Raw genomic sequence first — 23,041 nt, forward strand, 5'->3', positions numbered from 1 at the left:
AATACCATTTCTAGTAAACAAAGTCCCACTGCCACCTACCCCACAGCATCCACAAGATAGTAAACCACCACCTACCCCACAGCATCCACAAGATAGTAAACCACCACCCACCCCACAACATCCACAAGATAGTAAACCACCACCTATCCCACAGCATCCACACCACCCACCCAACAGCATCCATTAGATAATAGTGCGCAGATGTTTTAAAGAACTGAGAAACTTTTGCACTAAACAGATTCACAATTTTCTAGATGATTCTCTCTGTCCCTTCAGCAAGGACAGGAATCATGAAGAGCAACCTCTTTGATATCAACGCCTTCGATATGTGAGCTCACCATCCGGGGGCATCAACACCTTGTTGTTCTGTGTGCACCACCCCACAGGGTGTAGATCTGCTATGATCACATCACACCAGAAGTCAGCCCTTCGGTCTTCCCCATAACCACAGTAACGCAGAAGCAGCAGCTGGCCACAGGTGGTGATGATCGTGGCCACCCAGTAAGTGTCTGGATTGTTCTTATTGGCCACCTCCAACTTCATTCCCGGCTGGAAGTTACTCTGAATGCTGATCTCCACCTTGAGATATCAGAAACACAAGAAAACCATCATCACACTAGCCATGCGCCTCAAAGGGTTTTAAGAACTCGTCAAGCAGATGGCATTTTAAAACAGTACTTGTGCTGCCCTAACATAGGCATGCATCTAAGACAAATGGAACATGAGCCTCCAATGCAAGGCTAAGTCCTCTGCCACATTCAAAGGAAAGATAAAGTGGATTTCCATGACAACTTTTGTTTCACCCATCAAATTCAACAGTTGGTCATTTCAGTATGAAACCAAGATTACAAAAAGTGAATGAGCCAGCAATGGTGGTACACACCCGTCATTCCAACTGTCGAGAGGCCAAGGCACAAATACCCTAAATTGTGTAAAACCTGGTTATACAAATGGACTCTGTCTCAAAAACACCAAGGGGAATGAAAATGTTGCTCAGTTGGCAGGATGTTTGCCCAGCATGCAGAAGTTCTGAGTCTGAGCCCCAGCACTATACCATTGAAAAAGAAAGAGGGGGGGGGGGGATGAGAAGAAAAGAAAGAGGGAGGGAGGGAGGGAGGGAGGGAGGAAGGAAGGGAGGGAGGGAGGGAGGGAGGGGGGAGGGAGGAAGGGAGGGGAGAAGGAGAGAAAAAAAGAGAAAGAGTAAGAAAAATCAGGCAGGTGGAGGCAGATGGATCAGAAGTTCAAAGTGATTCTTGGCTACACGAAAAGTTTGAGACTAGACTGGGCTACATGGGACCCATATTTAAAAAGAAAAAAAGTGAAGGCTAGTGTTTTTTAACAAAGGCTCCCAAGATCCTGAGTTCAATGAGCAACATATCTCAATCACAGCTACATACTCTCCAAGTAATTCAATTTTTCTGTGTTCCAGGAGCCACCACTGGGATGAAAAACAAAAATAAAAAAATCTTTGCAGCCTGGAGGTCTTAGCATTCCCCAGCCAAGAAAACAATGGAACCGTGATCTGTGAGACTGAGGCTACCTTTCCTCTCAGTCTTGCCCACAGGACCGTCTACACCTGGAAGGGTAGATGCCTGCATCAGCCTTCAGGAATACAGGCATCCTGAAGAATGAGGCCACGTTCATCAAGGCCTTCACCATTGGGTGGCATCTACTTTAACTGAAAGGGACACGAGAGAAGTGATGAGTCAAGAGACTGGCGGTGACTCATTCCTGAAGACATGACTTCACCGTACAGATAAAAAGGGGGGAAGTTGTCGGCCACTCATCTTTCTTTCCCAAACTGCCTTAAGGAAATCACCAGGCCATTGCAGTATCTTGTCGGTCTGGCTTCTGGGGGGGTCATGATCCTAACAGTATAAGCCAGAAGGGCATTGCTTCGGCTGTGCTTGAAAAAGTAGCCCTTTGGCGTCACTACGTGGCTACAACCATGATCACACTAAACCATAGCTTGAGGAACACAAGGAAGAAAAGAAGGGTGCAATCTTACAAATTTAATAAAAAAGAACACTTCATTTTTGAGAAGAACTTGGTATGGCTCTCTTATTTCAGCTAAGGAGCCAAAAAGAAGCTTAGGAAGGTGGAGCTGTTGCTGGGGTCGCGTGATAAGAAAACAGGTCTCTCCAAACTAAAATTTAATTTGCTGAAACAATTGCCACGCATAAGAGATGATGTTTGGAGAACATCATCTTCTCCATGTTAGAGCTATAGAAACAAGAGCTCGCACCTAAGAATAATCTGCCAAGAACTCGTGTTCCTTTTTCTTGGTATTTGTCCGCCGGTGGACATGCTAGCCAAATTATACAAACAGATATTATTAAGGAGAATGACCTTTGTGAGACATTTTCAGAATATCTATTGTGATTCCTCCCACCCCATTTATCGTTCCTCCAAAGCCTCGAAAACTCTAGTGTGGCTTTTCAGAACTAAAATATCCACTTTTAAAAAAGAATCTCGGGCTGGAGAGATGGCTCAGAGGTTAAGAGCATTGCCTGCTCTTCCAAAGGTCCTGAGTTCAATTCCCAGCAACCCCATGGTGGCTCACAACCATCTGTAATGGGGTCTGGTGCCCTCTGGTGGCCTGCAGGCATACACACAGACAGAATATTGCATACATAATAAATAAATAAATATTTAAAAAAATAAAAAGATAGAAAAGAATCTCAAGTAGCTCAGGCTCGCCTCGAGATGCCTATATAGCCTGAGATGGAACTCTAATCCTCCTGCCGCCACCTACCCAGGGCTGGAATTACACATATGCACCACAACATCCAATTTTAGGCTGTGCTGGGGATCAAACCCAGGGTTTCATGCTAGTCGGGAAGCACTCTGTCAACCGAGCTAAGTCCCAGCCCCAAATGTCACCTCATTATTAAAAAAATGCACAGTCACTACACCTACTAAGAAGACATGAATGTAACCTCTTGCCTAACTCGCTGGCTTCTAAGAATCCTGCTGCGGCCTGTTCTGTGTGCAGCTAGCCCATATCGCCTTCCTCCAGTAAAATCTTATCTGCCTTTCCTCTTCATTCTTCTCTTCTGACTGGCTCCTGAATCACCCAACAGATCCTTCACCTTCCCTCCCACAGACCCACAGACCGGAAGGGCGTGCAGTGCTGAACATACATGCCGGAAGGATGAGTGTGGCGCCGCCCTGGTGCCTGTTTCTTCCAGATAGTCTCCCCAGCTGAAGCCGTTTTCCTCCAGGCCAGAACCTTCCTCTGTGGAAACAAAACAGAGCAAGAATGTCAAAACCAGGGCAAAGTATGCCTGGGAGACACAGCCTGATTAACTGCCTTTAAAGGACATGGCTGAACTCTAAAGAACTCAGTTTGCTGCTGGAGAAATGCTGAGTTTAAGGAGGGAAAGGGGAGCTGGGGAGGTGGCTCCTTTGGTACACTGCTGGCTGTCCAAGGATGAGACCTGAGTTCAGATATCCAGAAACTTCATAGAAAAGCCATGTAATCAAAGGGAGACAGAGACAGGAGGCTCCCTGGGGCTCACTATCCATCCAGGCTAGCTAAATCAGTGAGCTCCAGTCAATGAAAAGGTCTGCCTAAGCAAGTAAGTAAAGACAAATGCATAGTGATTGCCAGCATTGATGTCAGACTTACAGAAAGACTCAGAGATAAAGACAGAGACAGAAATACAAAGAGACAGGAACAGAGACGGAGAGACCAGAAGAGACAACACTTTGATACCTTGTCAAAATTAAAAGCAACATTTGTGCTTTCAAGTCAAATGGATAAGAGTTGTCTTAAAGCTAACACGGATTAGCCTAACATTAGCCATGGTAGACAGCCCAGTTTGGAAAGGCTGGAAGAAATGGAAAGAGCCACTTCAAACACAAAGTGTGTGCCAAGATAGAGACAGGCACAAAACTACCTACCCACCAAGGCTGGAGACTGGAAAATAACAGAGTTTTATAAAAACTGTGGCTTCAGTAACATCTTAAGAGAAATAAAGTGGGCTGGGAAGAGGGCTCAGTGGTTAAGAGAGCCTGCTGCTCTTGCGGAGGTGCTGAGTCCAGTTCCTAAGCACCCACATTGGGCAGCTCACAAACACCTGCAATTCCAGCTTCAGGGGACCCACCGCCCTCTTTGAACTCCACAAACGCTCCTATGCACGTGATAAGAAGCAGATACACACACACACACACACACACTCATTAACAAAAAGTACATGTGCAAAGTACCTGAGCATCCTAATGCCACCAAGCAAGTTACCAACAGAACAGACCAGGTGCCTGACAGACCCCATGTCATCTGTGGTGACATGCTTACCTCCCAAAGAACCCCATCTCCTGCAATATAAGAGTTCTCACACCAAGCCCTCAACAAGAGGGTGTGTTACGCCAACAGAAGTCAATAGAATATGGGTTTCTCAACCCACAAGGGGAAGGACAAGAACAACCATACGTACAATGGCCTTCAAGACAAAATGGCTTAGAAGGCAAAGAGGCTTACTGCTAAAGATGGAGGCCAAAGTTCAACCCCTGGAATCCACTTGAAGAAAAGAAAAAACAGACTCCTGAGAGTTGTTTTCTGTCTTCTTAAAGTACATTCATATACAAAAGATACAGAGACAGAGAGAGTCAGGGTCATAAGTGTTCTAAAGCTACATAGTGCTACTCGCCTGGAACCTGAAAAGAAATTGCCAAAACATTAAATAACTGAGAAGCATCAAATAATACACTGTAAGATAAAGACAGCATAAATGTCACATTATAACTTCAAATGGTTAGGGTTAAGCAGTGTATGATAATGTCACGGTTTGCTTGGACTGTATCCGGAATCGCCCAGGAGACAAAGCTCTGGGTGCCAATGAAGGAGTTCCCAGATTGGGTTACCGGAAGGGGGACACCTCACCCTATATGTGGTTGGCACCTTTTATGAACTGGAGCCTTGGCCTGGATAAAAAGGAGGAAGTGAGCCAAGGACCAGCATTCATCTCTCCTTTCTTCCTGATTGAGGGTACAATGTGACCAGTCACCTCAAGGTGACTGTCACCATGACCGATCACACAGTCACACTGTGAAACAAATCCAAACCTTTCCATCGGCAACGACGAGAAAGTCACCACTGTGCAGCTGGCATGATTCCACCCATCCGCGAGGCTACCGTAAAGAAAATGCAGTGCTGGTGCAGGGACCTAAAGGGAGTGCTCCAAATGTCCGCTTCTCTTGTCTTACAAAAATGCTCAAAAGATGCTGACCTTCAACCACACATCTTTCACAACTCACACCCGATTCCACTGGTAAAGAGGAAGTGCTGTCTCAGGCGCGTGGTCCTCCCTGAAGTGCTATATGCACTCAGGTGGCCCAGAGGGATAAGGACCAGGAGGTTTGTGGAAAGAAAGGTTTTCTTTAGAGGTTATGCTGCCTTTTTTTCTACTAACAATGTTTTCAGTTATCAGAAAGAAAAGGTATTGTCTTGTTATATTCTACATAGTCCAGGAAATGAATAGAAAATGGTAGTTTATTTTATAAAGAGAAAATGCTAATATTACTTTTTTTGTAATCAGAAAATGCTAATATTACTTTTTAAAACAAGTTCTCACTACTCACCCTGCAGCCTACGCCAGGCCTTAAATTTGCAATCCTCCTGCCTCAGCATCCCAAGAAGCTGAAATGGCATATTCCTGCACCACCAGGCCCAATTAAAGAAGCTCTTGGAAGGTAATGACCTTAAATGTTGCCATCTAAGTTCCTTAAACTGCCTCTGGAGTATATACCAATAAAGACACTTAAGAGAACACAATCAAACACCCAAGAGAACACATCCATGCCTCTCAAAAAAGTTTCTAGGTTCCAAGCCCCAACCTAAGCAAGTAAGATACAGGACTTGGAACATGTGAGACACACAGAAGCTAACAGACAGAATGCAGTCGTTCTGACAAACAAAAACACTACAGAAAAATAAATGATGTGTCAGACCCAAAACACAAATATTGTATGTCCAACATTGGACAATAATAATAGCCTTGCTGTTGGAACAATAAAGACATATACAAAACTTAGGTTCAGTCATAACACAGCCTGTTAAAATCTGCCACATGCAGCCCCTCCCCGGGCCTGTGTCCCAGACAGTCGATGTTCTAAAGGCACGTCCAGTGAGCAATAGGTAAACACACACCCTGTTTATGAGAGATCTCATAAAGCCAGAGAAAATATTTACAGCTGATCCATAAACCTTTTCAACCCACAAACATTTGACCAAGGAGACTCTGACAGTCCCCTCCGCCATAAATGAGCTGGTGGAGACATTTCCCCATGACGTCATGAAAACCCACTATGAAAAGCTACTATGAGCATTTCACACCTCACAAAGAAAACAGGCATATTCATTAAACAGCAGTCCAGTTTCGTTTCACTTTTTGTTTTTGTTTTGTTTTATTAACAGAAAGCTATCTGTGGGACCAGAATATTCCAGAATAAACATACAGAGAATGTCTTATGAAAAGCTGGAACACAAGTGACTTTAGAATAAAAATATAATAAACAAGTGCCCCATGCATCCTTTTCTTAATAAGGTCTAAGAACAGCTCAGGTTACAACCTGAAGAAAGCCTGACTTCGGCAGGCTATTAAAGCCTTACTGTAACTGCCACGATACCAGGCTCTGAGACCTGGCAGATTCTGCACGAACCAAACTGTACCGAAGACGATCTCTCACATGCTAGGTAAGTTTTGAAATGTGAACAGAGATAGGAAGAAGGCACTAAATCATCTCCAGATCCCGGTAGCTCCTCCATCCACCAGGAGAGGAAATATTGCAACTGTGAACAACCACTCTAAGTAACTCAGGCAGGAACTACAGCCGCCAGTCCGCCATAGATCTGACTGAACACACTATCGCAGCCTGGAGTTCGAAGGGGCAATGGGCGGTGTGGGCTTTAACGTCGACCCACGAGAACTGGTTCTCAGAATGAAAAGCAAGCCCTGGATTTTTCTGTGTGTTGACTCATGTTCTCCCCAATAAAGGAGACCTGCTTCTTTGATGCGTTCCCGGTGAGAGCCAGGCACGGCACTCAGGTGGCTGAGGCAGGATGACTACATTCAAGCAAGCAAAGCACGATCCCATAAGTAGCCCTGTCTCTTAACACACAGACAATATAGACGGAGAGAAGTATATTTAAGACACACATGCAATCTTTGCGTGCACACATGTTTATGTCTATGTGAACATGTCTGCAACTGGGCAGAGGCCAGTGTCAACTGTCACTCACCAAGAGCCGTCCATCTTGTTTTTCAGGCAGGGTCTCTCACTAGCTCACCAATTACGACAGTGTGGCTGGTCAGCAGGCCCGAGGGATCACCGGGGGACAAGCACACTGGCTTTTTTGCCATGGTCTCTGGGTCTTCATCCCATGTCCTCGTGCTTGAAAGCCAAGGGCTCTCCCGCCTGAGCCATCTTTCTGGCCCTATGATTATTTTATAATTTGGGAAAACTCAAGCCCATGTGTTCAGCTTCCTTCTTTTTACTCAGAAGCTGGCCTTGGCTTCACGTACAATACCACAGGCTCCATTGGGAAATTATATTGAACAGGCCTGCACAAACCACGTCGCAGAACCCGCTTATTATGGGGTCCCCACATTGCTCTGCTCACTTTTATTCTGAGTGAAGACACTCAGAAGCCCAGCCACCGAATTTCAGTGGGCTTCATTCCTATGGGCCTTGCGTGGCTGCTGGAAGGCTCTGCCTGCTGGGGAGACCCGAGGTTCCTGGACTATGTGTTCAACTGTGCTTACTTCAGGCATACAAGCTCTTTGTTTCTGGGAGGGTGTGTCCTTTTATCTTATTTCAGAATAGGCTTCACATCTGACTTATTGATCCCTGCTAAGATTTGAGCTTTCCTTAGGAAAAGTCAAAAGTGAAAGAAAGAAAAAAACTATTTGGTTCAGTCCCAACTGGGATTATCACATGGAAGAATTACCATAGCAAGGAGGTGAATCAGCCGGAGTGGACATAGCAGATGGAGCCACAGAGTGGACGGAGTGGACAGAGCAGAAGGCACAGAGTGGACAGAGTGGACAGAGTGGACACAGCAGGAGGCCAGAGTGTACAGAGTAGACACAGAATGGGCAGAGTGGACAGAGGCACAGAGTGGACAGAGTGGACAGAGGCACAGAGTGGACAGAGTGGACAGGGGCACAGAGTGGACAGAGGCACAGAGTGGACAGAGGCACAGAGTGGACAGAGAGGGCAGAGGCACAGAGTGGACAGAGTGGACAGGGGCACAGAGTGGACAGAGGCACAGAGTGGACAGGGGCACAGAGTGGACAGAGGCACAGAGTGGACAGAGGCACAGAGTGGACAGAGAGGGCAGAGGCACAGAGTGGACAGAGTGGACAGGGGCACAGAGTGGACAGAGGCACAGAGTGGACAGAGGCACAGAGTGGACAGAGAGGGCAGAGGCACAGAGTGGACAGAGGCACAGTGTGGGCAGAATTAAGTAGCAAAGGGGAAGGCCCTGAAGTCACCAGACTAACATTCTGCCCCTTTATCAGACACGCTAGTTTTCCCAGGAGAGAGCTGTATAGACTCACTTGTGTTCTCTCTCCCTTCTCCCTCTCTCACTTTGTACTGGGGGTTTAACCTGGGGCCTCACACATCCCACACAATGAACTATAATCCCCATATATACATTTTTTGGAGACAAAGTTTCACCAAGTTCCTGGGGTAGTCTTGTCCTCTGTAACCCAGGCTGACTTCGAGCTCACAATCTCCCTCTCTCAAATGCCCAAGCAGTTAGGATTAGGAACCCATACAGCAGAGCCCGGCAAGCTACAGTCTAATAAGTATTGTCACTTGCTAAGGAGAGGCCATCATGTGTCCAGTAACAGAGAGAGAAGGGTCGGGAGAAAAGAAGAAAGAGGAATCTAAGTGGGGGGCAGGGGAGGTCAGGATTCTTGATGACGTCAGTGCACCAATCCAGGACCTGAGACTTCAGCCTGCTTCCAACACAGCACTCAGGCAACTTCACCTTGCTATCCAGTCTCCTTATCTGTAAGATGAAGCCTGAAAAGCAATCGCTTTACTGGGCATTGAAGATTAAAGTCAACTAACATGTGAGGGCTCCGAAGTATGAGTGCTTATCAACAGAAATCGCGCTTACCTGCCTGTTGTCCCAATTCACAAATCCATTCAGAACCCGCTAAAGTATATCAAATATGCCTTATTTTGCACATCCAGAAAGCTCATCTGAATCTTACCCCCAAAAAACAAAACAACAATAACCAGAAAGCAAAAAGAGGTTCTGAGCATCCCTAAGCATGCCCCAGAGAGTCGCACGACCAGATGTCTCAGCAAATGACTCTAGAAAGGAAGGTACTTCATGCTTTAGCGGGTTGAAAAAAGATAATGACTTGAAGCACCATACTTGACCATGTTATTATCAGTTTTATTAATCATAACTAGACGTGATTTTGGGAATAAAGTCAGTCTGTGCAGTCTATAAAGTTTTAGACTCTCTTCTAAAATTTGAGGCACTATACTGCACCCAGGAACTGCTGACAATATGCTTGTCCACACAAGACCACACTAGCCAACATTCCAGTATGGGTGGGGGAAGGGCACATAGGCCCCACCCATAATTGAAGAACTACAAGCAGTAGATGGCTACCAAGGAAGGGGCTGACTTTTTTTCTGGGAAAAGCCCCCCGATAGTTTGCCTAAGGCCAAGTGGTCAGCTCTCCACTCAAGTATATACAGGTAATTTTATTGAGACTCAACAGGGTATATAGGAACACCAACAATAATTATGAATAAAAAAAGACATAAATTTGAAAGAGGCAATGGGGGAACACAGAAGGAACCAGAAGTAGAAAGGGGTGATAGGTACCGATGAAAATACATGGTACTCATGTATGAAGTTCATGCACAAAATTTTTAACTTAATCTAAAGTAATTGTAACACTATCAAAGCCTCCTAATCACAAACATATTGAAATACTAAGAAACAGGGACACATAAGCCCTTAGTGCAGTGGGAAAAGGCCTGGATCAGAAGCTGCAAATTATAAAAGTAACTTAGAATTATTCAGCCATCTTAGTATTAAAGATCAGAACATCTTGTATGATTTAAACCATCCAACTACACGAGAGTAAAGAACAAATCATGAATGAGTATCTACGATGGGTTTTCTGCCTGGAATCCCCCAGACTCTGATATCATTCTGAAGAACTTGTCAGTACGAATAATTTCCTGACAGTAGATTATCAGTAATGAGCTTCAGAATCTATTACGCTAGAGAGAAATACGGCAGCGGTGTGAAAATGAAAACTTATCATTGAAAATGACACAGCCGCAGACAGCGATGCGTGCACAGGATGCATGAGAAAAAAAATACAGGAAATGCCCAGGAACTTCCAGAGTGCAACATAACTTTACTGAGCAGATATAAATAGACTGGGGGCGGCAGTGGGTCCACGTAGGTCGTACCAGAGAGCTTGCCTAGCACACTCTAAGCCATTGGTTCAATCTCCAGCATCATTAAAAGAAAATGTAACTGGAGCTGAAGAGATGCTCTGGTCAGCGAAGTGCTTGCTGTACAACCTTGAGGTCCTGGGTTTGGATTCCCAGCAACCACATAAGAGCCAAGTATAGTGGTGCATGCCCGTCATCCTGGTGCTGGAGAGGCAGAGAGAGAAAGAGGATCCCTGAGACTTGCAGGCTAGCCATTCAAGCAAAACAGCAGACAGCAAGAGACCTTTGTGGAGAGCCGATGAAAAAATTCAGTGGGTGAAAGTGCACGTGGCAGAATCCTGATGACCTGAGCATGAAAGATGTCCTCTGACCCCCCACACATGACCCGCAAACTTCTGCCTGAATCATTAACAACCAATAATATAATTAAGGTGGACAGCACCTCATGTACACGCTTGCACACACACACACACACACACACAGACACACACATACACACACACAGAGAGAGAGAGACACAGAGAGAGAGACAGAGAGACAGAGAGAGAGAGAGAGAGAGAGAGAGAGAGAGAGAGAGAGAGAGAGTTTATATTTCAACAAAAGAATTATTAGTATGAGTCTTCAGCCTTGTGGGGAGAGGACCTCTCAGAAGGTATCTCTGAAGGGGACCAGGTTCCGGCTGTGCTTATAGATGTTCCTTATTCATTCTATACATGTAGAAGAACTAGGGGGACTGGCCCCAGCCTGATCCTGAAGCAGACACTACATGCCTTTATCCTATTCTAATATTCACTTTTTACAGTTTTGCAGAGAAAAATAGAATGGAGAAACCTGATCTAACAAATCCAATGATACAGGCAATCTTTGATTCCATCATTGACTAGTTTGATCAAAACACAGAAATGGAACCCTCAAGATGGCTTAGCAGATACAGATACTGGCTCCCAAGCCTGAAGCTGAAGACTGAGTTTAGTTTCCCTGACTTACATGTAGGAGAGACCTGCCTCCTCCAAGCTGTCCTCTGGCTATTACCTTTACATGAGCACATGACATATGAGTGAACACAAGTCTCTCTCTCTCTCTCTCTCTCTCTCTCTCTCTCTCTCTCTCTCTCTCTCTCTCTCTCTCTCTCCCCATTATTTTAAAATGAAGACAAACTTGCTAATTTCATTAGACAATGGTCACCTCTTCCCCTAAGTTAACAGGAAGCTTTTTGTGTGAATTCACTGTAGCAAACATTAATGATTCATAGGGCTCCCTTGCCCATATTTAATTTGCTGATGTATAAATCATGCAATTCTATTTTCAGGGGGAAAAAGTATCTTTTAAAAATATACCATTGCATAAATATTTTTAGAGATGCATTTATAAATTCATTAAATATTAAAATCCAATCAAACACAATCTGGTTTTGTTTTCTTGTTTTGTTCTGCTTTGTTTTATCCAATTACACGACACAAATGCACATGACCAGCCATGCTCAGTACCTTGGAGGGTGTGTCAGTGATGTCTTATCCCCCAGCACAGACACTCACTGACATTTACTAGCAAAAGACACTGAGACTTAGAAGTACTGTGTTGTCATGCTATAACCTAGCCTGCTCTGTGTATATGATTGATATTAATATTGGTCAAAACTCTTCATAACTTGAAAGCTGCCATATCTGTAGATATATGGCTTGGCTAGGACAGCAAAGGCCAAGAACTGGTGGCAGACAAGTTCGAGAAATGCACCCCTATTGTTCCTGAACATCTCAAGAAATACTGGTCAATGAGCCAAATTTTTAATATATATATGTAGAATCCTACCTGAATCAAGATCCCCATTCCCATTTGCTGGGCCAGTTTTCTTTTCCAATGTAGAGGATGAGTTTTGCATCTTGGAAACTGCCAAATGTTTCTCCACGCTTACGAGTGTATGTCCTCTTTCCTTAGTTCATCCTGCAGCAGGTTACCTACAGACAACCAAAACCAAAAGATCAGAGTACTTTATACAGATTAATCATATCAACTCATTTAACTCTCCTGAAATAGCAGAACCCGAGCAGAGTAGCCACCAGCTCATTGCAACATTTCAGAAGCCGGGTAGGGCAGTTGCCAGCTGGAAACACCAGAGTTAGGCCAAATGGCGGCACATCAGATCTCTACAGAGCATCAGTAGCAAAGGAAACTAGCTGTTTTCTAGAGGTCATTAGCGCCACTAACATGGACACATTTTTTGCCAAGTACAATCTAAGTACCAATCCCCCACGCTGATATCAGCTAGCGAGCCTTCTCTCCCTTGGGGATGTGACATTGCAAACCCACCTCAGCACCCCCAGGCATTCCTGACTCGGTAAGAAGTCATCCTCCTCACAGTGAGTGGAGACTGAGAACAGTTATTAAAACAATGGCGCACAGGTTTGCTTATTTTCACAAATTAGAAATACGTAAGATTTTCCCCATCATACAATAGCTTTGCCACTCCGCACTAACATTCTGTTATGTCTGAGAAGAGAAAAAGATAATATTAAGACAGGTCCCATAGAATCCCAGAGACCATGGACACCGGGACCAATATTTTAAAAGGCCAGCATGCTCAGCTCTGGTAGATAGCACAGCCATGGAGCAGGGTTTCTGTGTAGCCCTGGCTGTCCTGGAATTCCCTCTATAGACCAGCCTGGCCTGGAACTCCCTCTATAGACCAGGTTGGCCAGGAACTCAGAGATCCTCCCATCTCCGTCTCCGGGAATTAAAGGGGAGCACCGCTCCCTCTCTTCCCCTCCCATCCTCAGACCTCACCCTACTACCGACCTAGCTGCATTTTTAAATCATTATTTATTTGGGGCTAAGAATGTAACTCAGTTGTGAGAGTGGTTGCCTAGGATCAGAAACCAGAGGTGATGGCGCATGCCTAGAATCCCAGCACTCAACACTTGTGAAGGAAAGTAAGAGAATCAGAGACTCAAGGTCGTCCTTGGCTTCATAGCAAGTTTAAGGCCAGACTGGGACATGTGTGTCCTCTCTAAGATTATTTCAATTTATATACTTACATATTGCATTACAGATAAATTTTAAAATTTATATATGTATATAATCAATATATTTCACATATAGGTAAAAACTAAAGCAAAGAAAAAGGCTAAACTACAAGGAACATGATACATGTATGACTAGCAGCAGAATAATGTGTAGCTCACATGTTAGCAAGTGGTCCAAGAAGATCACCTCCTTAACACCGCATGCACATGTGCCTACCTCAGGTATTATTAACATTTCTTTCCCAGAGAACAGATCTCTGAGCAGCTGTAAGTTCATACAAGAGTGTGAATCTGAGAAATAAAGGGGAAGCAGATCTGGTGGAGAGGGAGGTGGGGAGGAACTGGGAGGAGTGGAGGGAGGGTGAACTGTCATCCAGATGTAGGAGAGAAGAATCTATTTTCAATTTTAAAAAAATTAGTATAAAAACAGTAATTGTTTGATGTGTGTGTACGTGTGCAAGTGTGTGGGGGGTGAATCCTTTGTGCAATGGCAAGAAAGTGTGAAAACAGCTCCAGTCACCAGGAAGAGGCTGTACCAAGCACCCAGCACTGGAATTTAATTCTGTGCATATTTATTTACCCACCTGTTGCATCAAAACACACCAAACACTGTTGGAAGGAGCCCAGGCTATTTCCCAAACAAAATACAAAGGACGAAAAATGTTTGCTTTAGACTGGAGAGTATAAGACCATCTTAAGTGGTTTATTAAATAGCAATCTAGGTGTCTTGCTCATGAATAAGCAAAGAGGATGGCAATCAAAGATATAAGGCACCTCCAAACAACTGGATTATCTTTTCCATTCAATATTCTCTAAACACAGAGGCTTATGGGTTTGGGGTTTTTTTATTGTTTTTATGGAGCTATATATTTTCCTCTGCACCCCTCCCCTTCTACCCTCTTCCATGGCCCCTGTGCTCCCAATTTACTCAGGAGATCTTGTCTTTTTCTACTTCCCATGTACGTTAGATCCATATATGTCTCTCTTATGGTCCTCATTGTTGTCTAGGTTCTCTGGGATTGTGACTTGTAGGCTAGGCTTTTTTTTGTTTTTGTTTGTTTGTTTGTTTGTTTTTGCTTTGTGTCTAAAAGCCACTTATGAGTGAGGACATATGACATTTGTCTTTCTGGATCTGGTTTACCTCACTCAATATGATGTTTTCTAGATCCATCCATTAGCCCTCAAATTTCAAGATGTCATTATTTTTTTTTTCTGCTGTGTAGTACTACATTGTGTAAATGTACCACATTTTCCTTATCTATTCTTTGGTCGAGGGGCATTTAGGTTGTTTCCAGGATCTTGCTATGACAAACAATGCTGCTATGAACATAGCTGAGCAAATGTCCTTGTGGTATGATTGAACATCATTTGGGTATATACCCAAAAGTGGTATTGCTGGGTCTCGAGGAAGGTTGTTTCCTAATTTTCTGAGAAATCGTCATATTAAATCAAAAACAGCTGTACCAGTTTGCACTCCCACCAGCAATGAAGAAAGTGTACCCTTTACCCCACATCCTCTCCAACATAAGTTGTCATCATTGTTTTTGATTTGGACATACTCTTATAAGTGTAAGATGGAATTTCAGAGTTTTGATTTGCATTTCTCTGATGACTAAGGATGTTGAACATTTCTGTAAGTGTCTTTCAGCCATTTTAGAATCCTCTGTTGAGAGTTCTCGGTTTAGGTCTGTACCCCATTTTTTATTGGATTATTTGTTCCTTTGATGACCAATTTCTTGAGTTCTTTGTATATTTTGGAGATCAGGCCTGTCTGATGTGGGGTTAGTGAAGATCTTTTCCTGTTCTGTAGGCTGTCGTTTTGTCTTGTTGACCATGTCCTTCCTAGTTTCAGAAAGTTCCATTTATTAATTGTTTCTCTCAGTGTCTGTGCTACTAGCAAATATAAAGATACATGAGCAAGGAGTAAGAGTGAGCATTAGTGATGATACAAAAGAAAACAATTAAATCACGGGCTGTGGAGATGGGCTAAAGCATTTGCTATGTAAACATGAAGGCTGGAGTTCAGATCCCCAGAACCAGCATAAACACTGGGCAGGAAAGGCAGCCTGCCCATAATCCCACCCGTGGAACCATGGGAAGTGGAGAAAGGGAGACCCAGAGCAAGCAGGCTGGCACAGAGAGCCGCACTGCAGAGCTCTGGGTTTATTTGCAGGACCTTGACTCATTGAATAAGGTGGAGAAGACCTGAGAATGACGGTGACAGCCTCCAGCCTCCGGTTCTTCACCACACACTATGAATCCAGGAGCCAGAAGGACACGTCCTTCCATTTGTTTTGTTTTTCTCAAGTATTTTGTCACAGCTTCGGGAAGCTGACCAACAGGAGCAGACTGTAAACAAGAGCATGCATGCAGGCAACGGGTAAGGGGTAAAACTAAAGCCGTGGAGAAGACATAAAGAAAACAAGCTCAGTGTTTCGGTTTCTCAGGAAATTAGGGATCAACCTACCCTTGGACCCAGCAATACCACTCTTGGGAATTTACCCAAGAGATGCTCTATCACATTACAAAAGCATTTGTTCAACTATGTTCATAGCAGTATTATTTGTAATAGCCAGAACCTGGAAACAACCTAGATGCCCTTCAATGGAAGAATGGATGAAGAAAGTATGGAATATATACACACTAGAGTACTACGCTGCAGTAAAAAACAATGACTTCTCGAATTTTGCATGCAAATGGATGGAAATAGAAAACACTATCCTGAGTGAGGTATCCCAGACCCAAAAAGGTGAACATGGGATGTACTCACTCATAATTGGTTTCTAGCCATAAATAGGGGTCACGGAGTCTACAATAGGTGAATCTAAAGAAGCTAAGTAAGAAGGTGAACCCAAGGAAAAACATATAGTTATCCTCTTGGATAAGGGAAGTAGACAAAATTGCCGGGGAGAAAATTGGGATCTTGGGGGTGGGATGGGATGGGGGTAAGGGGAGATGGGGAGAGAAAAGGTAGAAGGGAAGGAGGGGGGACTTGGGGAAACAGGAGGATCGGGATAAAGAAAGGTTGGATAGGGGAGCACGGAAGCACAATTCTTAGTTAAGGGACCCACTTTAGGGTGGGCAGGAGACTTGACCCTAGAGGGGCTCCTAGGTGCCCAAGCTGAGGTCCCCAGTTAGTTCCTTGGGCAGCTGAGGATAGGGAACCTGAAATGACCCTATCCTAGTGCAATACTGATGAATATCTTGCATATCATCATAGAACCTTCATCTGGTGATGGATGGAGATAGAGACAGAGACCCACACTGGAGCACTGGACTGAGCTCCCAAGGTCCCAATGAGGAGCAGAAGGAGGGAGAACATGAGCAAAGAAGTCGGGACCACGAGGGGTGCACCCACCCACTGAGACAGTGGAGCTGATCTACTGGGAGCTCACCAAGGCCAGCTGGACTGTTACCGAAAAAGCATGGGATAAAACTGGACTCTCTGAACATGGCGAACAATGAGGGCTGATGAGACGCCAAGGACAATGGCACAGGGTTTTGATCCTACTTAATGTGCTGGCTTGGTGGGAGCCTAGCCAGTTTGGATGTTCACCTTCCTTGATATGGACGGAGGGGGGAGGACCTAGGACTTACCACAGGGCAGGGAACCCTGACTGCTCTTTGGACTGGAGAGGGAGAGGGAGAGGAGTGGGGGGAAGGGGAGAGGGGTGGGAGGAGGGAGAGAAGAGTGGGAGGAGGGGGAGAAGAGTGGGAGGAGGGGGAGAAGAGTGGGAGGAGGGGGAGGGAAATGGGAGGCTGGGAGGAGGTGGAAATTTGTTTTTTTTTTATTCTCCTTTTATCAATAAAAAAAAAGAAAACAAGCTCAAGAAATATTTGAAAGGTGTAATCAACAGAACCCAGTAGAAATAATCCTAACACAATACGATCTTTTCACAGCATGTAGCCGCTGAGGCAAGAATAAATCACCATGCAGTCAGCTCTTAGCCACTACGGAAATAGATAGTTCTGAGGGAAGACTATAAAATATAAGAATGGCCCACGACTTCACAGAAATTTCTATTTACTTTCCCTTTTTAAAAAAAAAGTCTATTTTACTTTAAATGGGATGGAAGGTCGAGTCTTACTAGGGACAAAGGGATTGATCCATTAAGCTTAGCAAAATAAAAATGGGGTATTTTAAACTGGAAACTGGCTTACCACTTAAGTGTTCATTAGCATGTGAGAAGCCCTGAGTTCCACCCCAACTATGCACAAAAACAAAAAGGCGCACACAAACCACACACACAGACACACACACACAGGCATGCACACTCATACAAGAACTCATGCACATGAAGATATTTTGTTTGAGGTTTTGTTTGTTGTTTGTTTTACACAGGATCTCATAGAGCCCATATGGGCCTCGAATTCTCTATGCAACCAAGTCTGGATTTGAACTCCTGATCCTCTGGCTTTGAGGCACCAAATACTAGGATTACAGGCATGGTGGCCACGCCTGGCTAATAACAGGATATTTTTAAAATGAAATCCTTTTCCTAACTACAATGCTCTCACCTCCAACCCACAAAAGGAGCTATTTTTATGAGAAAATATATTTCCTTTTCAATGTGAGTGTGTGAGTGTGTGTGTGCATGTATGTGTGAGTGTGTGTGTGCCCTCATGTATAAACCCTCCACTAAGCTATACTCCCATCCCTTTTTGACTCCTATTTTTAAATAAACTCTATAATTTCAAGACCAAAGTTGAAAGTGTCTATTGAAATGCGGTAAAATTCTTTTTTTCTAAAGACATGTATAAAGAAAGTCCAGCGAGCTGCACTTCTAAACGGTAACTTCCTTTTCTTACAGTGAGCCCAGGCAACACAATCGGCTCTTCCCTCCTCCGAGGCCGAGGAGCCAGGAAACTACAGTAAGGGAACTTACTGCAAAGTCTCCTCAGTCCTGTGAAAAGAACCATTAACTTGAATGTGGAATAACTGAGCCATTATCGAGCTGTGGGACATAAATTAACCTTTCTGTACCTCAAATTTCTCATCAGCTAAATAAGAGGTTTGATTACGTGCAATCAAAGATCCTTTTCAACTCTAAAAGGCTGAGAATCTATGATGCCTCTTCAGTATTAATTGTGTATTTTCTCCATCAGACTATCATTTTACGTGAATCCCATTTAATACAATAAATCTTCTCCCTCTCTTAGCCTCATCCAGCCGCTTTCCTTCATTTGGAGTGTGCTTACAGAATACACCTAATTCCAACACGAGTCAAGCAAAGCTTTGTCAGGGAGAAAATGAGTACAGAGGGACACACTCGTTGGATGATACCAGAAAACTCTAAAACCAGAAGGATGGAAGGACCGATTTGGAACGCCAACCCCATCCTAATAAACTTTCTATTCCTACCTGGTGACAGTTTACCCACCAGCCCATGTGGCTGCTGGCACATGAAATATAGCTAGTGTAACTAAAGATCTGGATTTTAATTTTAGCACTGGGGGGAGCGAGGTTAGGGGAAGGAAGATTTGAGAAATAGTCTCAGGCAGCTCAGGTTAGTCACAAACTCTCTACATAGCAAAGAATGACACCCGATTTCGTGAACTCCCTCCCTTCTCCTCCCAAGTTCAATCTCGGAGACTATGGGTGTGCTCCACAGGACTTCATTAGAGCAAATGGATATTTAAATATCTGCAGTTGGGGAGATAGCTTGCCTTGCAAGCATGAAGATCGGCTAGTATCCAATCTCCAGACCGGACAGCATTTAACAGAAAAGCCAGGCGCGTGGCACTTACACAATTCCAGCACTGCAAAGACTAAGACAAGCAGACTTCTGGGGCCTACACGCCTACTTCGTGAGCTCTCTAAGAAAGAACCTTTCTCAAAAAAAGGGGTGGGGAGGGTAGTCCCGGGAAGGGATGGGCTCAGACTGGAGACTGGGCTCACTCCAACAGCTGAGAACTCCCAGGAGTTCTACAGGTTGAAAGCATTCCCTGAGAGACTCAATGTCATACAGCTAGCTCATTGAGATCTGCCGTGCACAGACTTGGACATTTCCTGGTAACCAAACTTGAAGATCATATGATACTGGAGTAGGAGGATTTATCATGTTGACTTTAGGATGTTGGTTCCATTGTAAATACACATCTACAAAAAAAATCCAGAAAAAGAATTGCCAGACAAAGACTCAAAAGCAAGATTTTCTATGAAAGCGCACACCTTGATCCTGGAAGAACACACACAAGAGCAACAGCTACTGATCAGCCTTGAACATAGGGAACCAAAGCCAAACTCCAAGGCAGAGAGCAACCTCCAATTCAACTGCACATCAGACTTTGTACAATAAAAGCTCTCAACTAAATAAACAAACAAAAAACCAAGGTGTGCGTATGTATACACGAGGACACATGCACACACACACACACACACACACACACACACACACAGACCTTAAACATCCACAAAAGTCCAACAGTTGCATACTCCCAGACACCCTAGTACTGGGAAGCCACACTTGAGACTCGGAAACACACCCTAAACCACCACCAATTCTTGGCTCTCTTAAAGAAACTATTCATTGAATTTAATAATGCAAGCTTGTTAAAGGAGAACTAGGGATTTCAAAGCCTACGAAACGACAGACGATCCCATTTCCCTCAAGTAGTAGCATGTGACACGCTTTCTCCAACACTAACCGTTACCAAGTGTGCTGGCTTTGACAGCAGACAATGTCAAAGGAGAAGCAATCCTAGAAACCAACCTTTGTGTGACACTAACACCACAATCACTTTTGTTTGTTAGTAAATCCCACCTGAAAAATATTGTCCTACACATAGCTTTTCTGAAAACGGGGGGGGGGGGGGACGCAAATGTACCTATTAATAAATCAGGTTTCAGCGGCTCCTGTACCACGTATGGGGGGAGGAGTTGATAAAAGTCTGTGACTCCACAGTGATTCAACTCTGGATTCATTTGTATCTCACAAGACACCATGGAAGGGTATTCCATAAGGCAGGCGGTGATGTACATGTACCAAAGGGGTCATTCTAAATAGAACACCAAGGGAACCATATTGGCAATAAAGAGAAAGTCCCCAGGATAAGCGGGAGAGTTAGACCTCACGTCACTCCAAGCCTTTGTCTCTGTATGGGATGCATGCTTGCACATGTGCACGTGTGTGTACAAGGATGTGGAAGTGAATGTACATGAATGCATATGGAAGCCAAGCTCGGTGACAGTGTCCCAGATGCCCACTAAATCACTTCAGTGACTAAGCACCAGGGACCTGCCTGCCTCCACCTCCTCCCAGACAGGATTACAAGCACAGCTTATGGGGAAGCTGGGGTCATATTCATGTTCTCATGATTACACAGAAAGCATCTTCCTCAGTGAGCAACCATCCCAGCCTCGCTAACCTTTTTTTTATGTCCTCTCCTATGGCTGAAAAAATTCTTCTTTTGGAAAATGGCATGTTACGTTTTCATGTTTTCAACCATGTTTACGGTTTTGTCTCTGCATAAATTGTAAAGGCGGTCATGGCAGAAATCCAGGAAAATAAAATTAAATACAATGGTAAATGAAGGTCACTTTTAACCCTAACACCTAGAAAAATCATTTCCGTGTATTTCTATCTTCTCAAGATGGCGTCTTGGTACATATTTCTGTGAGTTCATAAAATATTCAAAATCTAACCCAATTTCCATCTAGCATTATATAGAGAGCATTTTATCACGCTGTAACAATCCTTTGAAGGAGGGGAAAATGGTTGTATAATGAATAGAGTAATGTTTTTATGCTTATTATCAAGCAGGAAAAGTTTTTGCTGAAGAAACTATTCGCATTGCAAATGCCATCTCTGGTTTAAAAAAGAAATACAGCATGCATTGATGTGTTCATCGAGACATTTCAATTTCACAAGAAAATGGAACAGAAATCACCCATTGCCTGAGCTAACTCTGAAGAGCATAAAAGAAGCCAGCAAAACTGCAATTGCAGAGCCTCTCCAGAACAAAACAAAGAATACAGGGGCCGGGGAGATAGGCGGCTCCATCTACAAAGTGCCTACCACGAAAACATGAGACCTGAGTTCAGATCCCAGCACATGCTTCAAAAGAAAAAAAGGAAAGAGGGAGGGAGGGAGGGAGGGAGGGAGGGAGGGAGGAAGGAAGGAAGGAAGGAAGGAAGGAAGGAAGGAAGGAAGGCAGGCAGGCAAGCTAGGTAGCAGGCATCTGTAACCCTAGCACTCTGTGAGGAGCTAAGGGCAGAGGCAGGTAGATTCCTGGAGCTCACTGCACAGGCAGTCTAGCCAATCAGTGAGCTCACTCTAGGTTCCCTCTCAAAACACAAGATTGAGGGTAACAGAGGAAGACACCTAATGTTGACCTGTGTCCTCCACATGCACATTCACGTACATACACATACACACATACAAAATAAAAGAATAAATTTAGCATGAAGATAGTGTTAATTTTCACTCGTGGCAGTGTTCACTAACTGTGGCAAAGTCCCTTTGTCCGCTGTGATCTACCCTGGAACTTCCCTAACTGGACAAAGGTGTTAGAGCACACTCCAGGTAGCTCCCTCAGAAAGGGCTGCATGGAGAATTTGCCAGGCCTTGTCTGGCTGAAAATTTTTGTGACGCGCTCTCATTATCTTGACCTATCGTTTAAGTGGATAAAGATATCTTAAGTTGGTGGCTAGCATGATAAAAGCAACCGCTGCCAAGTCTAATGGCCAGAGTTCAATCTTGGGGACCCACTGGTAGGAGGAGAGATCTCTACAGATATACTGTGCACATGTGCGCACACAACATACACACACACATACACAAACTTGCACACACACACACACACAAAATGAATAAAAACGTAATGTAAAAGAATTTTACTCTTCAATTAGGAAACATCCTCAAAAGGGGGGGCATCCCTCCACATTGTGCCAGCCTCCACCCTGGAGAGCCCTGATGCCATCTGAAATCCGGGTCTTTCGTTGCCCCATGTGCCAGAGCACTGTCTATGGCAATCTAGTTGAGGGTTCGGAGGCACCTGCTGACTTCTGTACTGTCTATGGCAATCTAGTTGAGGGTTCGGAGGCACCCGCTGACTTCTGTACTGTCTATGGCAATCTAGTTGAGGGTTCGGAGGCACCCGCTGACTTCTGTACTGTCTATGGCAATCTAGTTGAGGGTTCGGAGGCACCCGCTGACTTCTGTACTGTCTATGGCAATCTAGTTGAGGGTTCGGAGGCACCTGCTGACTTCTGTACTGTCTATGGCAATCTAGTTGAGGGTTCGGAGGCACCCGCTGACTTCTGCACTGTCTATGGCAATCTAGTTGAGGGTTCGGAGGCACCCGCTGACTTCTGTCAAGTTCTTCTATTCTAGAGCACTTTGTTGAATTAGTGCTAATTTCATCACTCCCATTTTCTCCTCCATTCTAATATTCATTACTTCAAAGGCTGGACCTCCGCCATTTCTCCTTTTATTTTACAGCGCATTAATTTTTTTTAACGATATCCTTGCCTTCCTAACCTACCATCAGGAGCGCTTCCTTGGCCTCTTCTCTGGCTCCTCCATTAGTTTCCCGCACATTTTATTTTCCAAAGGCTCGCTGGATTTGTGCTTACT

The 23,041-nt window shown here is 44.3% G+C and overlaps 1 protein-coding gene across 4 annotated transcripts in view; it reads right to left on the reverse strand.

Annotated features, from left to right (window-relative positions):
• The window catches only part of Sfmbt2 (Scm like with four mbt domains 2), a 178,912-nt gene that overhangs the window by 142,979 nt on the left and 12,892 nt on the right, over positions 1-23,041 (reverse strand). For all 4 annotated transcript variants that reach the window (XM_075970342.1, XM_075970345.1, XM_075970343.1 and 1 more), the window contains exons 2-4: positions 12,253-12,398; positions 3,144-3,238; positions 339-579 (exon numbers count right to left, since the gene is read on the reverse strand). In XM_075970342.1, the coding sequence (XP_075826457.1) occupies positions 339-579; positions 3,144-3,238; positions 12,253-12,322 (406 nt within the window). In that variant the 5' untranslated portion in view covers positions 12,323-12,398. The remainder of the gene's footprint in view (positions 1-338; positions 580-3,143; positions 3,239-12,252; positions 12,399-23,041) is intronic.

This window comes from Microtus pennsylvanicus, chromosome 4, assembly GCF_037038515.1.
Source record: "Microtus pennsylvanicus isolate mMicPen1 chromosome 4, mMicPen1.hap1, whole genome shotgun sequence".
NCBI classification, from domain to species: domain Eukaryota; kingdom Metazoa; phylum Chordata; class Mammalia; order Rodentia; family Cricetidae; genus Microtus; species Microtus pennsylvanicus.